Source organism: Typopeltis vanoorti, chromosome 5 (assembly GCF_054136105.1).
Source record: "Typopeltis vanoorti isolate ZY-2024b chromosome 5, IOZ_Tvanoo_1.0, whole genome shotgun sequence".
Taxonomy (NCBI): Eukaryota; Metazoa; Arthropoda; class Arachnida; order Uropygi; family Thelyphonidae; genus Typopeltis; species Typopeltis vanoorti.
Window position 1 is genome coordinate 11,740,887 of NC_143553.1, and position 19,575 is coordinate 11,760,461.

General features: G+C 35.7%; 1 protein-coding gene across 2 annotated transcripts in view; it reads right to left on the bottom strand.

Annotated features, from left to right (window-relative positions):
• LOC150106226 (gamma-tubulin complex component 6-like) overlaps positions 1 to 19,575 on the bottom strand; it is a 909,633-nt gene that overhangs the window by 268,002 nt on the left and 622,056 nt on the right. For both annotated transcript variants that reach the window (XM_090392253.1, XM_090392252.1), the window contains one exon: positions 13,661 to 13,795. In XM_090392253.1, coding sequence (XP_090248379.1) covers positions 13,661 to 13,795 — 135 coding nt within the window. The remainder of the gene's footprint in view (positions 1 to 13,660; positions 13,796 to 19,575) is intronic.

Consider the following 19,575-nt stretch of genomic DNA (forward strand, 5'->3'; position numbering starts at 1 on the left):
GATTGGATTGGCAGTCAACAGCAGCAAAACTAAAGCCCTAAAGAACTGAAGAGTAGGAAATATTACGTTAAATTACCATGATCTTGAAGAAGAAAATGCTTTTCAGTTCCTACATTAATAATCTAACAGAGAAGAAAAGAAAGCACAAAACACTTTAGTTCCATAAAAGTCTAATATCTGGAAATCAAATCTCATCACCACAAATACCAAAATTCTTCTGGACCAAACCACTAGTCACGACATACTCACATATGGTGCCAAAACATGGAGCATCACTACTCAATGGGCAGTTAATATCATCAGTAGCTTTGGGACATCATGCCTTCGAACAATGCTAGAATATACATTGCAAGATCACATTCCAAATACTTTTTTAAATAACGAAACCTGTGGTGCGATCATAATTAAAAGAAACACACGTATTAACCACAGTGAAAATTATTTAATTGTAAATATTTCATCCTAAGTATCTTAGGACATCATCAGTACAGTAGTTTAAAACAATAATAGGAATAACATACAGTTAGGGTGCATGATTACAATAGAATCTCATTAAACGTGCGTAACGTGTTACAGAAAAAAAAAAGAAAAAGAAAAAAAAATTATTTAACACAATTTTGTATGACAATTTCCCATACTTTAGAAATAGTAAGAACGTCATTGCAGTTTAAGTTTGGTCTGTGTAGTAGGGCTTCAGAACTTTCTTTGTATAAACGTTCATGTTTATATAAAGATCTATGTAAAAGTTTAGACTTTTCCCAATGGATCCTATGGTTTGGATTTTCAATTCCGTGTTGAGAGAGGCCAGATTTCTGCGATTTAAAAAGACGAATGTGGTCTTGATGTTCCAAGATGTGTTTCTGATCCAAAGTAAGACAATTTGCATGAGCATGGAATTTCATAAACGCCAGGCAACATCAAAGGTGAGAGTTTGTCCTTAGGAGAAGGTAACAAGTTGTAAATTTGGTTGATAAGTTTGTAAGTAGTGGCAAAATTGTATTTCTTCATAATTTTAGAAAGACGTTCGGAGATGCCTTTGACATAAGGTATGGAACCGTTGGACTGCTAATACAGTCTACGACGGGTCTAAGTGGAACATTAGTTTTGTGTAGCTTAGGTAAGGCATAAATTCTAGGAGGTCTTGCATGGTATGTCTTAAGTTTTTTGATTGTTTCTTCATCTAATGAGGAAGTTTCATTAAGTAGCTTATTTAATTTTCTAAGTTGACGTTTTGTAGGATCATAAGCAAATTCATTTTTCGGTCATATGAGTTTGTATCAAGAACCACAGTGGTATTTCCTTTATCAGCTCTGGTAATGATTATGTTTTTATTACATTTTAAGGAAATAATAGCTTTCAATTCTGATGGTGGGATATTTAATTCTGGAGGTTTGGCATTGTAGATCACTTTAGCTACTTCAAATCGAAGTCTGTTGGCTTCAATACTGGAGAGATGGTTGATGTTTCTTTCTATATTATGTATGAAGTCTAAATATGGGAAACATTTTGGTGAAATCGCAAATTTATGGCCTCTTGCTAGAACATTTAATTCATCTTTTGTTAGTGGACGGTTAGATAAATTTACCACCCATTTTTCCGTTGGTAATTTGTTAATGATCTTTTTTGATCGATTTAATAGATTAAGGTATTTAATATGTAGAGCACTACTGCTTTTATCAAAGCTTTTTTTCCTGAATTCTTTGAGACAGTTATAATTAATTGTAGCAATTCTTGATTTAATGTATTTGACAAGTCTGTTTCTAGTTCTGTAATATTTAAATTGTTTGTTGCTAATTCATGCTTAGAAACTCGTAACTGTTTGAGTAGTAAGGAATGAGTTGCTTTTGGATAGATTTTATGGGCACCTGGAGATTTGATGGCTTCCTTCAGTTTTGCAAAGGTTGGAATAAGATTATCGTATCTACACTTTTTTAAAAAAGAGATTCTAGCTCATAGCTTACCCTGTTTTAATTGCAGTTTTCCTAGTAAGTTTGTCTTCTGAGCTGTCATTTCCCCGTGAAGGAATAAAACTTTTTTAAATAACAAAACCTGTGGTGCGATCATAATTAAAAGAAACAGACATGTGGTGAGATATTTAATTCTGAAGGTTTGGCATTGTAGATCACTTTAGCTACTTCAAATCGAAGTTTGTTGGCTTCAATGCTGGAGAGATGGTTGCCGTTTCTTTCTATATTATATATGAAGTCTAAATATGGGAAACATTTTGGTGAAATCGCAAATTTATGGCCTTTTATGGTATAAATTTGAAAAATAAGAAAAATCATTTTCTTCTTCAAGATCATGGTAATTTAACGTAATATTTCCTTCTCTTCAGTTCTTTAGGACTTTAGTTTTGCTGCTGTTGACTGCCAATCCAATCAGCGCAGCGATGGAGCCATCTTCTTTTCTTTAAAGGAGATACCCTGTGGAAATTCTTTTTCTGATGTAAAGATGATGAAGAAGGTTAATTTTATCTAGAAACAGTTGTAATTCATGTTCGGGATGAAATTTGGAATTGAAAATCCAAACCATAGGATCCATTGGGAAAAGTCTAAACTTTTACATAGATCTTTATATAAACATGAACGTTTATACAAAGAAAGTTCTGAAGCCCTACTACACAGACCAAACTTAAACCGCAACGATGTTCTTACTATTCCTAAAGTATGGAAAATGTGTCATACAAAATTGTGTTAAATAATTAATTTTTTTTTTTTTCTGTAACACGTTACGCATGTTTAATGAGATTCTATTGTAACCATGCGCCCTAACTGTATGTTATTCCTATTATTGTTTTAAACTACTGTACTGATGATGTCCTAAGATACATAGGATGAAATATTTACAATTAAATAATTTTCACTGTGGTTAATACATGTGTTTCTTTTAATTCCAAATACTGTCATTCTTGAAGAAAGAAAGTAAAGACCCCTAAGAGAAACAATTAAAAAAAAGTCAAATGAGTTGACTGGGACACCAACTTAGACGTCTACCTTCATCTGTCTTCAGCTCTGAACACAGATGTTCTTGCTCTCTACAGGCTTATTAATTGACACAGAGGAAGAACAAGAAAACAGTTTTGGCAATACATAAGCAAACTTCTTTTTGAAGATGAGGCTCATCTGACAGTTACCATTTGGTACAAAACAGAGCAACTTGGCTCACTTTCATCCAATTTATTTCCATGAGTTTTTATTATGTGAATATATCTGTATATATTTCCCTATTCATCTATGATGATAAGCATCTTGATTAGTTCTTATTGATAGAGTTTTGGAACAATGTAATTTACTTTCATTATCTTGGAAATCAATGATGGTAATTTTATCAATTACAGGGATGTGTTTAAATTGTATTGAGTGAAATGATATTTCAGTGGTGCGATTTTTGTTGATATTATTAGTGGGTTTTTGTTTGTGTTTCTTTTTAGTGGTGGAATGTAAGTATTCTGGTATTGGGATATTACAATCCTGATAATGTTCCATTAAGTGAGACATAAACAATGAATAGTGACACCAACATAGTAGATATTGCATCCTGATTGCTACTATCTTATAAACCACATTGTCACATAGTAAAACATTGGTCTGAGATATTGTGAGTTTACATTTCAGCAAGTTTTACAAGACTGCTTGTAGTGAAAGCAATTATGTAATTTGAATATGTATTTAATGTCTTTGTAAATTTATGGATATATGGTAATTTTGGAATATTGTAGGATCTGGATAAGCTGCTTTGGAAAGAAGGCATATGATTTTTGACTATTACCATTCTTGTACTGCATGTTCTGAGCACAATCAAGTGTACCTAAAATATTTTTCTTCTAAAACTATATAACAAAGTGTGTCTATCAAATTATTCTTCAGTATTAATTAAAAAATCATATTAGTTTTTAGATATAGCCTCTAGTTGGAGAGGAGATAAGAAATAGCTGAAAATCTATTAAGTTCTGCTATTTTTATATTAATTTATTTTCATTATCTGGTCACTAGAATAAGATTTCCAGATTTTTGATGGAAGCTTTTTCACTTGGCTATGCTACCAATTATATATTTGGTTTAATCCTTTATCCAAGTGTAAGCAAACAAAGGTTGTGCCTGAAGTATTTTCAGGACTGGGGCAACTCGTGGTAAAGGTGGAATAAATTCTGATCACATGCCTTAGTATCTCCCATAATGCAAAGCAGATGGGAGATACTAAGGATGGATGTATAATGTATGGATACAAGTATGGATGTATAATGCTATGCATTAAGGGAAGGGCCACTACCCAGACTGGTTTCGACCTTTATTGAGGTCTTATCAGTGGGAGCTAGACCCAGAGATGGTGATACTAATGTGGAAGTAATGCAGAAGTCATATCACCATATACCAGTTGCCAAAAGGTGTCAACACCTTATTATTAAAATTCTCTCGATTAGAGATAGTTGATGGAAGTTTTTTCACTTGATTTTTTCACTCAATAAAGATCAAAACCGGTCTGGGTAGTGGCTCCTCCCTTAATGCATAGCATTATACATGTCCGCAAGGAGATGTGCTTTGCATTATGGGAGATACTAAGGCAAGTGATCAGAACTTATTCCACCTCTACCACTAGTTGCCCCAGTCCTGAAAATACTTCAGTTGCAAACTTTGTTTGCCTACACTCGGATAAAAGATTAAACCAAATATATATTTCCTGATTTTCTTTGTCCACCAGCAGGACTTCGTGTACAATAGGCTTCCTATGTTTTGTAATGCACATGATATATATATATATATATATATATATATATATATATATATATATATATTAAAAAAGAAGCAATGAAATAATTGATATTAAGCCTCTCAAATAATCATTAAAAGTGCCAAATAACAGACAATGAAGCAACTGATTTAAACATGTCAATTTGGAGTGGATATAAGTTCATTCTCATGTAATGCACTTTATCAGCAAATGGCAATAATATAGATGCTTCAAATGATAACATACCATTTAATTTAACATCTGGTATTGTAAAGTTAGTAATAGGGCTTGATCGAGAGAGAAAGGAAAAATCAAGGAGCGAGTGTTATGTGACAATTCAATCATAAAAGGTGTGCTCAATGAGAGTTTGACAAAATCATGCTTTCCTGGTGCGAAAATTAATGATGTTAGTGAGGCTATTCGAGCATAAAATGGTATGGTTAAAGAAATGATCGTAGTGGCTGGAATGAATGATTTAAAAGAAAAAAGTATGGATGATAGAGGACATGAAAGGTGAGAGAGTTAAGATAGCGAGTCTGTTGCTACAGTATGACAAAGTAGAGCTAAGAAAGAGGGCCATAATAGCGAATGACTTGATGTATAGGTTATGCAGGAGTGGCAACGAGTTTGTGGATGTGTGGAGTGAGTTTGACAGGTGAAAGGACTTATACAAGAAGGATCGTTTGCATCTGAATGGATTTGGTGTTTGGAGATTGGAAAAGTGTGTTGAATGAAGTGAAAGTGGATGTGTAGAATCAGGAAAACTAGAGCTTTTGGGGAAGGAGAGTAAGCTGTTGAGTGGATATACAGATGTCAGTGAGGCAATTGAGTGTAAGAATGTGTATAATATGCCTAAGTTAGTACCACTGGTAATAAACCAGAATGAGATAGATAGTTTAAAGCATCAGGATAGGAGAGGGTCTCAGAAGCTTTTGCACTTTATGTACACTAATGTCAGGAGCATTAGTGTACATAAAGTGCAAAAGCCTCTGACGTTAGTGTACATAAAGTACACCTAATTATCCTGACATTAGTGTACATAAAGTGCAAAAGCCTCTGAGACCCTCTCCTATGTACACTAATGTCAGGAGCATTATGAAAAAGCAGAAGGAATTTTTGGCACGGGTTGGCTCATCCCAGCCAAAGGTTACTGGCATTAGTAAGACATGATGATATAGTTAGTGCGATAGAATGTGAAGGGTATATAATGTGTTCAGGGAGGATTGAGAGAAAAGAATGGGGAAGGAGTGTTATTGATGATAGGCGATGAGCTGCAATCAAAGGGAGTAGAAGTTCAACTGCAGGACAGTGAAAATAGAATTTTGAGGCTATTTTACTCTCCTGACTCTCCTAGAGCAGGAGAGTAAATCCAGTGGGAGTTAAATGGATGAATAACACCATCAAAGCTGGAGGTGCAAAAAAAGAAACAAATGTGGAGCGAATTTAAGGAGAAAGGTGACTTGCAGACACATGAACAGTACAAGGCACAGACCAGAAGGATAACTAGTGTGGTTGGTAAGAAAGGCAAAAGCAGATTATGAAAGGAAGTTACCAATGCAGACTAAAGAAAATCCCAAATAGTTCTTTCAATATGCCGCAAGTAAAAGAAAGAATGCATATGGCAGAATGATTTTAAGGAATGCCGATGGTAGGGGGGGTAACTGAATCAGTTGAAATAGTAGAATTACTAAACACTTTGCGAGAGTATATCGTCCAAACAGTGATATTGCAGGAATGATGGAACCGACTGCTTATATGGGAATTGAATGAAATGGAGGTAAATAGCATATTATAGAAGCTTAATGTGAATACCAGCTCAAGTCTTACGTGAAGCAACAAAGGAATTGTCAGTGCCCTTGACCATACAGTTTAATTTAAGTCTCAGCTCTGGGTTAGTCCCGTGCAAATTACCAACCAATCAGCATATCAGGAGTCATTGTCAAGGTACTGGAGAAATTATTCAAGAGCAAAATACAGGAATGGATAGATGGAAATGTGATACTGTATGGGTGGGGGGGGGGACAGCATGGATTTGTGAAGGGTAGATCATGCCTCAGTAACTTCACTAACACTAACCTCAGTGAAGGCTGAACTGGATAAGGGTAATGGGTTTACAGTGATACTACTAGACTTTGCTAAGGCTCTTGACAGGATACCATATAGAATTCTAATCAGTAAACTACAGCACATGGCGATGGATATAGGGTTGATTATAGATGGATAGGAAGGTGGTTGATGAAGAGATATCAGAGAGTAGTTTTTTGCAAGCTAAAGAGAATCCCAAACAGTTCTTTTGATATGCTGAAAGTAAAAGAAAAAATGTATAGGGCAGAATGATTTTAAGGAATGTCAATGGTAAGAAGGTAACTGAATCAGCTGAAATAGTAGAATTACTACATGAATACTTTGCAAGAGTATATCATGCAGGTGGTGATATTGCAGGAATGAGGGAACCAATGGCTTATTCAGGAACTAAGGTATATGAAATGGAGGTGAATAGCATATTACAGAACCTTAATGTGAATACATCTGTGGGATTGGATGGTATTTTAAGTGAAGCGGCAAAGGAATTGTACCCTGGACCACATTGTGTATTCTAAGCCTCAACTCTGGGTTAGTCCCACGGGAGGTGGAAAGAGGGGAAAATAGTTCCATTGCATAAAGGAAGCTCATATTGGAGAAGTTGGTCAAGAGCAAAATACAGAGATGGATAGATGGAAATGGGATACTATATGGGGGCAGTATGGTTTTCTGAAGGGTAGATCACGCCTCAGTAACTTGCTCACATTTTATAAAACAGTGACAGCTTAGTTGGATAAAGGTAATGGATTTACAGTGATACTGCTGGACAAAAGGTTGTTCCTGTCAACAAAAGGTTGTTGACAGGATACTATATGGAATTCTAATCAGTAAACTGCAACATATGGGGATACAGGGTTGGAAAGAAGGATAGGAGGAATTCTAATCAGTAAACTGCAACATATGGGGATACAGGGTTGGAAAGAAGGATAGGAGGATGGTTGATGGAGAGATATCAGAGAGTAGTTTATTCGGGAGAAGAATCCAAAAGAAGGCTGTGACTAGTGGAGTGCTGCAGAGTTCTGTTCTTGGACCAATGCTATTTAATTTGTTCATTAACAATATAGAAAAGGATCTGAGAGAAACTGCTCAGTTATTTGCCAATGATGCAAAGTTGGAAAGAGCAATAGTTAACACACAATGTCAAATTTTGCAGGAGGATGATTTGGAGAGATTGGCAGAGACTGGGTAAAGGAGAATGGAAGTCAGTTTAATGTAGCAAAGTGTAAGGTTATGCATTTTGGGGTGAAAAGATTATCAGTGATATACCACAGTGGTGGAAATGTACTCCAGGAAATTGACTAAGCCAGACTCTTGGGAGTGTTAGTGAATAGGGAGCAGGGGCAAATTCTCCATGCTTGCTGCACAAGCTCATTACTTGAGAAAGAAGTAATAATTATTTGTTAATAAATGCATGCTTTATGCGCATTCCATTTAGGCTTTTATTTTTATAGACTTAAGCTTGCACGGCAATAATCGAGCTTTGCATTGTGTATCAAAGGCCGATGCTTGCTCGGTTGTGGAAGCTTCCAGGTCCTCACTTCAGCACTGTGATTTCATGTGCTCGCATAGCCATTTCCGCTCCCTTCACATCGTCTTAAACATAGGCCATAAGCAGTAAAAGTAGCTCTAGCCAGTGAGCTTCAGCTAACCTTTAAAAGTGTGCCTGTTGCTTGGGAAAATTAAGTTACAACCAACTGTTTATGATGATGTTATTGACCAGTTCATAAAGAAGAACCGTAGGGTAGAATTTGTATTCAAGTAGCTAAATTGAAAAAGATAGAATATTTTGTAAAATAAATGTTGTATTTGTATGAGTAAATGTACATAAATTTCTAAATATGTAGTTTTAAATGGTCAGTAGTTCATTATTTCGCTAATCAGACTTCAATCACACCTCTTGCTCCCTGAATAATAACAAGAGCAAGCTTGAATTTCAAAATCAGCATTCGCTCCTGATAGGGAGTTAAAGTTTGGAGGTGGGGCACATAGCAAAAGTGGATAAAGCAACCAGATCATTTGGTTACTGTTACCAAGTGAGTGACCAAGATGGTATCAGGTATATGGAATGAACAATATGAGTAGAGGTTGAAGATTTCTGTTTACTGAAACTGGTTGATAGGGGGAAAAGGGGTGATATGATGGAGACATTCAAATTACTGAGGTGTTTTTACAAGATTAATTCAGAGGAAATATTTCAGAAGAGGCATGGTGGAGTGAGAACTAGGGGCCATCCATCAAAACTGAGTAAAAGTGTAGTTAGCAAGGGTGTTAGAACTAGGTCTTTTGCTTGGAGAGTGGTGAATAAGTGTAATAGGTTGCCAGAGTCTGTTATGGGTGCCATGACTGGAGTTCAAAGTATGATAGATACTGTGCAAATGCTGAATAGTTTTTGACATGATGTTTAGGTCCACCCTCGATGAGTCTAAGGACTGCTTGGAGTTATAATTATAATAATAATAAGGAGATTAGCATCTGATGGCTCAAATGGTGTAGTGAATGACAGACAAACTACCTTTACAAGGTGATTACTGATTGTTTTTTTTTTTTATTTTATGAATGTACATGCCTGTTCAATCACTAGAATTCTAGTTTCCTAATACAAGGAAGAAAAAACAGGGTTCACCCTTTCTTTTCTCCTAATGTGAATATTAATTTTGCATAATACTGTTAATCTTCACTGCTCTTAATAAACAGGTCTTTATATTGAACACTTCATAAGACAGAAAGAAGAATTTAGACCTCAGTTGCTTTTTTTTAACAAAGATAGTAGGATTTAATCCCATTAAGATCTTAGATTTGTACTTTACTGGTCACAGCGGTTAGTAAAATATATATTTTATTTAATAATAAAAATCTTTCTATTTTGCAAAAAAAAAAAAAAAAAAAAAAAAAAAAAAAAAAAAAAAAAAAAAACCATAATGAATCATCATTATCAAATTCCTGTCATGTACCCTCAAGGTACATGAAAAATTTACATCATTACTAACTTCCTATCTACAATTTTCCTCCAAATCAGTCTGTTACTTGTCAAGACTCCAACATTATCAGATCTTACATTTCTATTCTCTAAGACACTTTTCACCGTATCAACTCATCTATATCTTGGTCTCCCTCTGTGTCGTTTTCCTGCCAACCTGGCAGAACACCTGTTTTGCTCATCTTTCCTCGCCCATTCTGTTTAAATGACCATACCATCTGAGATTAGCTCTGCTAATGCATTCCTGGATGCTGACAATGTCAAGTTCTTTCCTAATATCCTCATTTTTAATATGATATTGCCATTGATGCCATCTGTTCATGCCCCTAATCTTTCTCAGGACTCTCATATCTGCAGTCTCTAGTCTTTGGTTAAGTGTTTTACTTCTGACCCAGCTCTCAGATCCATAAGTTAAAACTGGTTTGAACACTGTCTTGTATACAGCTAATTTAGTGTTTTGACTAATTTATTCCATATGAATTTAGTCAACTGCTTTCCTACCATACCAGCTTTGTCGATTCTGTTGTCTATTTCCATATTTAATTTACCATCTTCACTAAAAATCATGCATAATTAACTGAAATGTTTTACTTGTTCCACAGGTTCTCCATTCACAACACAGTTGACATTTTTAATGATTCTGCCTATTTTCATTGTCTTGTTATTGCTGACCTTCATACCATATCTATTACAACAGTTATTCAATTTAGTCAGGGAATTTTGCAGACTTGTAGCAGCTTTATTTAGAAGTATAACATCGTCCACATAAAGCAAAGACATCAGCATCTCCAATTTTGATATCAGCTTTAATACAACTTTCCTTCATAATGTGATCCATATAGATAATGAATAACAGAGAGGATAATGTACATCCTTGTCTCACACCAGATTTAACATTAAACTATCTTCCTGTACTTCCTTCAATTCTAACTGCTGACTCACAACTCAAATAAAGACTAAGTACTTCTTGATATAATGCCCCATTGACACCATATAACTGTAGCGTGTTGAATAGCTTCTCTCTTGGCACCTTGTCATACGTCTTTTCCAGATCTACAAAACTTAAAGATCTTTGTTATATTCCCATAATTTCTCAACTATTCTGTTCTCAAACTCATTCATTTTTTTCTTCAATAATCTTTGTGTATTTTAGTCTACAGTTCACATCTGAATGCTACTCAAATTTCATCCACTTTACAACTTTCTTACATATTTTTCTTTTCAAAATGAAATTCAATTTTATCCTGCTCAAGACTGAATAGTGATGACTTCCAATTTCAAATCCTCTGTACACTCTGGTGTCCTGCACCAGGGAGAAAACATCACTAACGACAATAACATAGTTAATGAGACTTTTCTTATTCCTTGCCTCTTCTCTCATGAAACTAAAACATGAAAATGTGAATTTGTACACATTTTCATGTTGGAACATTGTGTTATTAACAACATGCCAGTCCATGTCCTAGCAGAAATCCAACAGGTATTTGCCATTATTATTAGTTTTGTTCTTTTCTCCAAATTTTCCCAAAATATTTTTGTATGTCTCACAATCATTTCCTACTCTGCTATTTAGATCCCCAACAAAGACCAACCTTTCCTTTTTCATTGTGTCAGTTGCTTTTTCTAAAGCCCCCAAAAATTCCTCCAATTCTACCTTAGTAGAACCTTCTGTGAGACCATAGGCACAAATAAGTCTCATTGTCCAGTTCTTCATTCTCATATTTGTCCCATCACTCTACTTAAGAAAAAAAACAGTGAAATGATTATTATTTAATTTCTCCACTGAAATTATCTAACTTTATTTTGTCTTATGGAAGAAATGTTTTGTTTGTTAAACCATTTCAGAGAAGAATCTGTTAGGAATAAGTAGAGAATAAATATAAAATATCTGTTTATTAAGAGATAATACTTGTGCCATGAGAGACTTCTTCAATTAACACAAAAAAACGCAAGGGATAAGTAATGCTATTTACTTAAGGCCATATATATTTCAGCCAGAATATCACAGGCCATCATTGGTGCCCACAACAGTTAATTATAAGGGAGAACACGAACAATGGACTGATTTGAAAAAGTAAGAGCCACATGACAGACTGGTGTTCTTGTATTCTCTTTTCTACAGTGTCCAGTTGTCCAAAGTTAGAAAGATGATAATCACAAGGAACTTAGTAGATACCATGGACAGTTCTATGGTTTATCCAGGATACACAAGAAAGACATTCCTCTTCATCCAATTGTCGCCTGCAAAGATTCACCTACTTATCAAATAGCCAAATTTTTTAGCATGCCTATTGAAAGCCCAGATTGTCAACTCCTGGTTGCTTATAAAAAATTATTTTCCGATTTTCTAGATAAAATAAAAAATGTTTCTCTACAACCTTTGATATAGAATCTCTCTCTCTTCACAAATATTCTTCTTGAGGATATAATACATCTCCTTTCAGAAGCATTTCTACAGCATATAGTGAAACTATTAAACTCAGTTATCACTCTGGATATTTTATCTGTCAGAATAATTTTTACAGTCAAGTTGAAGGAACTGCAATAAGAAGTCCACTCTTTCCCCACACTTGCTAACTTTTATTTAGAAGACAGCCTTTTCTTGTCCACACACCCTCAGCCTTCATTTTTGGTTCTTTGTATAGATGATGTTTTTGCTATCTGGCCCCATAATGAAGACACATTATCTACTTTTTTTAACTAATATAAACAATCTATATCCATGAATTAAATTTACTATGGCAATGGAAAAAGACAACAAATTGTCCTTTTTAGATATTCTACTACTCTGCTCACCATCAAGTGAATTTATTAAAAGCCTACTTTCACTGGATACTACATTCAATGTGATCAGCTCACTATCCTCACAAAAAACTGGAACTATAAAACTTTATTTCAATGTGCTCATATTATTTGTTTTACACCTCAACTATTACAGCAGGAACTCTTAAGCATCAAACAATATATGAAACTCAATGGCGTCTCAGAAAGGACTATGCAACAGCTTTTTAATTCCCATAATCCTAGCTCAAATAATGAAGATACAGTATAGAGTTCCAATTCCTTACATTTCTGGCATCTCAGAACAAATTTCAAGTATTCTTAAGAAATACAATTTAGTGGCTACTTTCTTCCTATCAAAACATTAACTGCATTCTATCTTCAAAAGATAAATGGTCTCCTCTAGCTCTCCCTGGTGTCTACCAAGTTCCTTGCATTGTCATCATTCTTACTTTGGACAAACAGAACCCTCTAAGAAAGGAGGATACAAGAACACCAATTTTAAATTAGTAACAGTAAATGAGAAAAATCTGGCTTGGCACAGAATAGATACAGACCAAAACATCCTATGGTTGAAAACATGCTTACTTCAATTGATGTCAGTATAAATTTGAATGCTTGTTTAAAGAAAGCATTGAGCCCTTACTTCATGGTATGAACTTAAATTGGAATGACTGCTTTTCTCTATCTAAGTTATGGGAAAGTCTTATTTTAATCAGACATCAATATATTTTTTTTAAACAGCTACTGAATTATCAACATTGCAACCTCAGTTATATCACTGCATTGTTTTATGTATAACATCACATTACTTATTTTTTTAAATCAATCTATAGTCCACATTCGACTTTGTAATTAACCATTGTCACTGCTAACGATTGCCTGTAATATTCAGTCTGAAATATATGGACTTAAATAAATAGTATTACTTGTCCCTTGTGTTTTTTCTTGTTGTATAAAATACCTGAAAGGCTATGGCTATAAAATCTAATTTGTTAGATGCAAATGGTTAAATGGTTACCCCAAATTCATCCCTACTTTATAATCAGCTAATTGGAAAATTAATATAAAAGAGCAACAAACCAAACTTACCTAAATTATAATAAGTTTTCTTAAAATAGCATGCACAAGAAGAAGACAGTAAAGCAATGTCCTTTAGTATGATATCTTCCAATTTTTTATGTAAATTTCTGACTTCTTTCTTTTCCTGTTCTTCATCCGAATGGTCTAGTTCAAGAAAACACATGACACATTGTTAATCTTAAACAATAAACTGCTATGTATTACATGATTATTTATGAAAATAAGTCTGTTGACTGTTATTGCTTAACATATTATATTGTAGTTTATAATTTGCCGGCCTGGTTGGCCGAGTGGTTAGCATATCTGCTCTCCAGCCAAAAGGCTGTGGGTTTAAATCCTGCAGTCGGCATGGATATTTGTGATTGTCTGTGAAAATACCAGTGGTGATGGTAGGCATTAGATGGTGTAGATGATGATGATAGTTGTAGTTCGTTGTAGATGGTGGATTGAGTAGTGGAAACAGAAAGTTGTAGAGTAGGTGCCCTCTCTCTCAACGAGTCCCTTGGATTCCCTAGAGGTGTCACGTAATAATAATAATATTGGCAATCAATACTCAAGAGGGGTATATATATTTAGGGCATTACTGGTGAGTATAGAAGGCAAATAAGGTAGAATAAAAGAGGTGGAAAATTTGGTACATACCTTTTTTGATTCTACGATGTCTTCCACTTCCATGATCTCGCTGAAGGTTGTTTACAAATGGGGGGAAGAGGGAGGAAGCGTGGGGGTGTGTTTAGACGTGGGAAAATAAGTTTGGATAACCCTGGTTAATATTAATAATATATATATAAATGTATACATATATTATTTTGAATTAGGGTGCATTTTTGTGGGGGGAGGAGGAAGGGTAAATTTATGTGGCAACTGGGGCAGGGTTGAGTATTGATAGCCAATGTATTTAAATAAGGGACGCTCCTAAACAAAAACAGGCTATAATAGCCGTAATTATAATAATAGTGTTTAAGAGGAGTAACATGGGAATTTTTTCCAAAGACTATACTTAATAATAATAATAATTTCAGAAATGTTAATGCAATAAAGCATTAGTCTATCTTCATGGGCTAAGTCAGCAGAATATTATTTGCCTCTTGTTTCATATTGAATTATCAGAAATTCAAATTTGTTACACCTTGTTCCTTCTGCACATTGTATCTAGCTAGTATTGTGAGCAAATTGAAAGACTACTGCGTTCGATCTTCCTAATCTCAACACTTGCCCACAAGCCATTATTCAAATTATTTTACTCTGATCAGCACGAGTATCTTACATTCCTTACTCGCTGCATTATGAAATGTTCCAATTTTTATACTGCAAGTATTATGTGGCAGTTCACAATAAAACTGAACAGCACAACAGCTTTAAAGCAAATTTCTTATGAAAAGAAAGTCTGGGACTGGCCCAGTGGTTAGAGAATCTGCATTCCAACCAACAGGCTACAGGTCTGAATTGCAGAGTAAGCATGGATTTGTGGTCTTTTAAAGGTGGGAGAAAAAATTCATTGCCTGTTGTGACCACCACCTCACTTATTGGAGGCCTGAAGTTGCATGAAAAACTTCGATGTTTGGTCTCTGGAGCAGAGTATCTGGGTTATGTAAAAAATACATTGAAAAAGCATACAAAATTCACAAAAATTTTTAAAAATACTTAGCCCAACCATGGTAAAATGCACTACAGGTTTGCATCTAATCTTTCATGATGGGAAGCTATATAAAAAATAATTCATCATCAAATTCCTGCCATGTACCCTCAAGGGGTGGTGTACAGGATATGATAGTACTACATGAGAAATTTACATCATTACTAACTTCCTATCTACAATTTTCCTCCAAATCAGTCTGTTACTTGTCAAGACTCCAACATTATTAGATCTTATATTTTTATCGTCTAAGGCACTTTGTACCGTATCAATCCACCCATATCTTGGTCTTCCTCTGGGTCGTTTTGCTGCCAACCTGGCAGAGAACACTTGTTTTGCTAATCTTTCTTTGCCCATTCTGTTTAAGTGACCATACCACCTGAGATGAGCTCTGCTAAGGAATTCCTGGATGGATGTTGATAATGTCAAGTTCTTTCCTAATATCCTCGTTTTTAATATGATATTGCCATTGATGCCACTTCACACCTCTAATCTTTCTCAGGGCTCTCATATCTGCGGTCTAGTCTTTGGTCAAGTGTTTTACTTCTGATCCAGCTCTCAGATCCATAAGTTAAAACTGGTTGAGCACTGTCTCGTATACAGCTAATTTCTCTCTTATTCCATATGAATTTATTCAATTGACTTCCCACCATACCAGCTTTGCTAATTCTGTTGTCTATTTCTATATTTAATTTACCATTTTCACTAAAAATCGTGCCTGAGTAGCTGAAATGTTTTACTTGTTCCACAGGTTCTGCGTTCACAACGTAGTTGACATTTTCAACGATTCTGCCTATTTTAATTGTCTTTGTCTTTTTAATGCTGACCTGCATACCATATCTATTACAACAGTTATTCAATTTAGTCAGAGAATTCAGTTATTCAATTTAGTCTGCAAGATTCTCTGCTACAAGTCTGCAAGGACTTGTAGCAGAGAATCTTGCAGACTAAATTGAATAACTGAATTACAACAGTTATTTAATTTAGTCAGAGAATCTTGCAGACTTGTAGCGGATTTAATTAGAAGTATAACATCATCCGCATAAAGCAAAGAGCTGACATTAACATCTCCAATTTTGTTATCATGTTTAATACCACTTTCCTTCATAATGTGATCCATATAGATAATGAATAACAGAGGGGATAATGTACATCCTTGTCTCACACCAGATTTAACATTAAACCATCTTCCTGTACTTTCAATTCTAACTGCTGACTTACAACTCAAATAAAGACTAAGTATTGCTTGATATAATGCCCCATTGACACCATATAACTGTAGCATATTGAATAGCTTCTCTCTTGGCACCTTGTCATATGCTTTTTCCAAATTGACAAATCTTAAATACAGATCTCTGTTATATTCCCATGCTTTCTCGACTATTTGTCGTAAAGTGAAGATCTGATCCTGACATCCTCTATTTGGCCTGAAACCAGCTTGTTTTTCACCAAGCTTTTCTTCCACAATTCTTCTCAACCGTTTCTCAGGTATACTTGCATAGATCTTGCCAGGAACACTCAGTAGGAAAATACCTCTGTAATTCTCACATTCAGTTTTATTTCCCTTTTTATATATGGGTACTATGAGAGCTCTACTCCAATCATCGGGAATTCGTCCCTCTGTCCAGGCTTTCTGAACTATGCAGTGCGGCCAATGTAAGATTCTTATACCACCATACTTCAGCATTTCTGGTCGAATATCATCTACTTCTGCTGCCTTTCCACATTTCAAGCCCTTGATGGCTTTTTCTACTTCAAGATACGTTCACCAGTAATCCCCCCCCCCCCCCCCACAACAATATGGGGTTATAAAGACACTATATAACAGGGCAAAATTAATCTGCTCAGATGATAAGGCCCTAACTACTGAACTAAATCACATCCACAACACTTTCTTACCCAATGCTTATAACCCCAAAAAATACTCAAACCAGTAAACCACAACCCCCCTCCCCCTCCCCCACAATAAAGATTACACCAAATCTATCACCATCCCCTACATCCAGGGCACCTCTGAGAAAATAACCAATATCCTCAGAAAATATGACCTTCTTGTTACAGACCATATAAAAGTTGGCATCCCTTATCCGCTCTACCAAAGACCAACCACTTCCCCTAGACTTACCTGGTGTATACCAGGTCCCTTGCAGCTGCAAATTGTCCTACTTTGGCCAAACAGGCAGAACAACAAATATCAAGACTACATCCGGTTTCACCAGTACAGCCGCTCTGGGCTGGCAGACCATGCCTTAGATACCCACCATAGAATTCGTTGGAAGAAAACAAAAATAATACACCACAGCAAGTTTAAATATGAAAGATTATTCAAGGAATCTTCAGCAGCTCTAAAAATCGTTCCTAACCTCAACAAATTTGGGTGCATGAAACTACCCCAAATTTGGGAGACTTACATTTTGAGAACTTCAGCCCAACTGCCAAGTCAACCAAATTAGCCCACCAGAGGGCACCATTAGGACTTTAGGAACAATATTAGTTTCTTGCTTTCTTCCTCATTTGCTTTTGTTAGTGCCTGCGTGCACATACCATATCTTTATGTTCCTGAAGATGGCAACGTGACGTTGCCGAAATATAGAAGTTATTTATTAAAGTTACCTTTAATTAAAATACTTTATATGTGTTGTTAATTCCGTAAACTAATTACCAGTTAATATATTTCCAATATTTTGGCAACGTCACGTTGCAATCTTCAAAGGAACTTACAATAAAGACATGTGCATGCAGGCACTAAACACAGTAAATGAGGAACGAAGCAAGGAAGCTATGGTTTTCCTAAAAGTCCTGCTGGTGCCCCCTAGCGAGCTCTGTAGGTATTCTTGGCCGTTGGGCTGAAGGTCTCCTAATATAAGCCTCCCAAATTTGGGGCAGTCTCATGGAACCAAATTTGTTGAGGTTTGGCATGTTTCTTAGGGCTGAGGCTGATTCCATGAATAGTCTTTCAAATTTAAACTTGCTACGGTGTACTATTGTGGAATACACGTCACAGAATACGGTGTATTCCACCGTATTCTGTGGCATGTATCCAGAGCATGGTCTGCAAGACCAGAATGGCTGTACTGGTGAAACCGGATGTAGTCCTTGTGTTCTGAAATTCTGATATTCGTTATCCTGCCTGTTTGGCCAAAGTAGGACAACTTACAGCTGCAAGGGACCTGGTATATACCAGGTAGGTCTACAGGGAGTGGTTGGTCTTTAGTGAAGTGGATAAGGGATGCCAATTTTTTTATTTTATATGGTCTGTAACAAGAGGTCAAGTCATGTTTTTTTAGGATTTTTGTAATATTTTCTGAGGTGCCTCGGATGTAGGGAATGGTGATGGATTTAGAGTAATCCTTGTTGTGAGGGGGAAGGGGTTGTGGTTTACTGGTTTCAATATTTTTTGGATTTTTTTTGGGGGGTTAGCCATTGAGAAAGTGTTGAGGATGTGATTTAGTTCATTGGTTAAGGCATTGTTATTTGAACAGATTAGTTTAGCCCTGTTGTATAGTGTCTTAACAACTCCATATTTTTGTGAGGGGGGATGGTGGGATTGTTGGTGAATGTATCTGTCTGTATGGGTGGGTTAATTATAAAATGAGAAAACCAAGGTTCCAGCAGGTGACTAGTGTGTCTAGGAAAGGGAGACTATTGTTTTCCTCTTTTTCCAGGGAACTTAATTCTGGGGTGTTGGTTGTTTAAGTGCGTTAAGAAGGAGAGGAGTGTATCAGAGCCACATGGCCAAATAGCGAACACATCATCAACGTAGCGAAGCTATATGGTTGGTTTTTGTGGGGCAGAGTTTAAGACTTTCTCTTCAAAGGTCTCCATAAAGAAATTGGCCAGGGGTGGGGAGAGTGGTGAACCCATGGCTGTCCCCTCTATTTGTTTGTAGAATTTTCCCTGCCAAACAAAAGAGCCTGAGTTCATTGTGAACTGAAATAGGACTGAGATATCAGGAGGAAATTTAGCTTGGATTAGTTCTAAGGTTTCCTTGAGTTGGACATTTGTGAATAAGGAGGAGATGTCAAAACTGACCATTATGTCAATATGTTGGAGTGTAAGGTTTTCTATAAGGTTTTGACCTTATTAAATAATATCTCAGGATGAGATATAGATGTAGAAAGTTTTTTAACTTGGGAATATTATGTATTAAAGATACCAAGTAATTTTATATAAACTTGGTTTTAATCCTATTTCCCAAGTAAGCAAACAGACAAGTCAGTCAAGTTTGCACCTACACGTGGTGCAAGTCTGAGGCAACTCGTGGTACGTAGTGCCAGTCTGAGGCAAC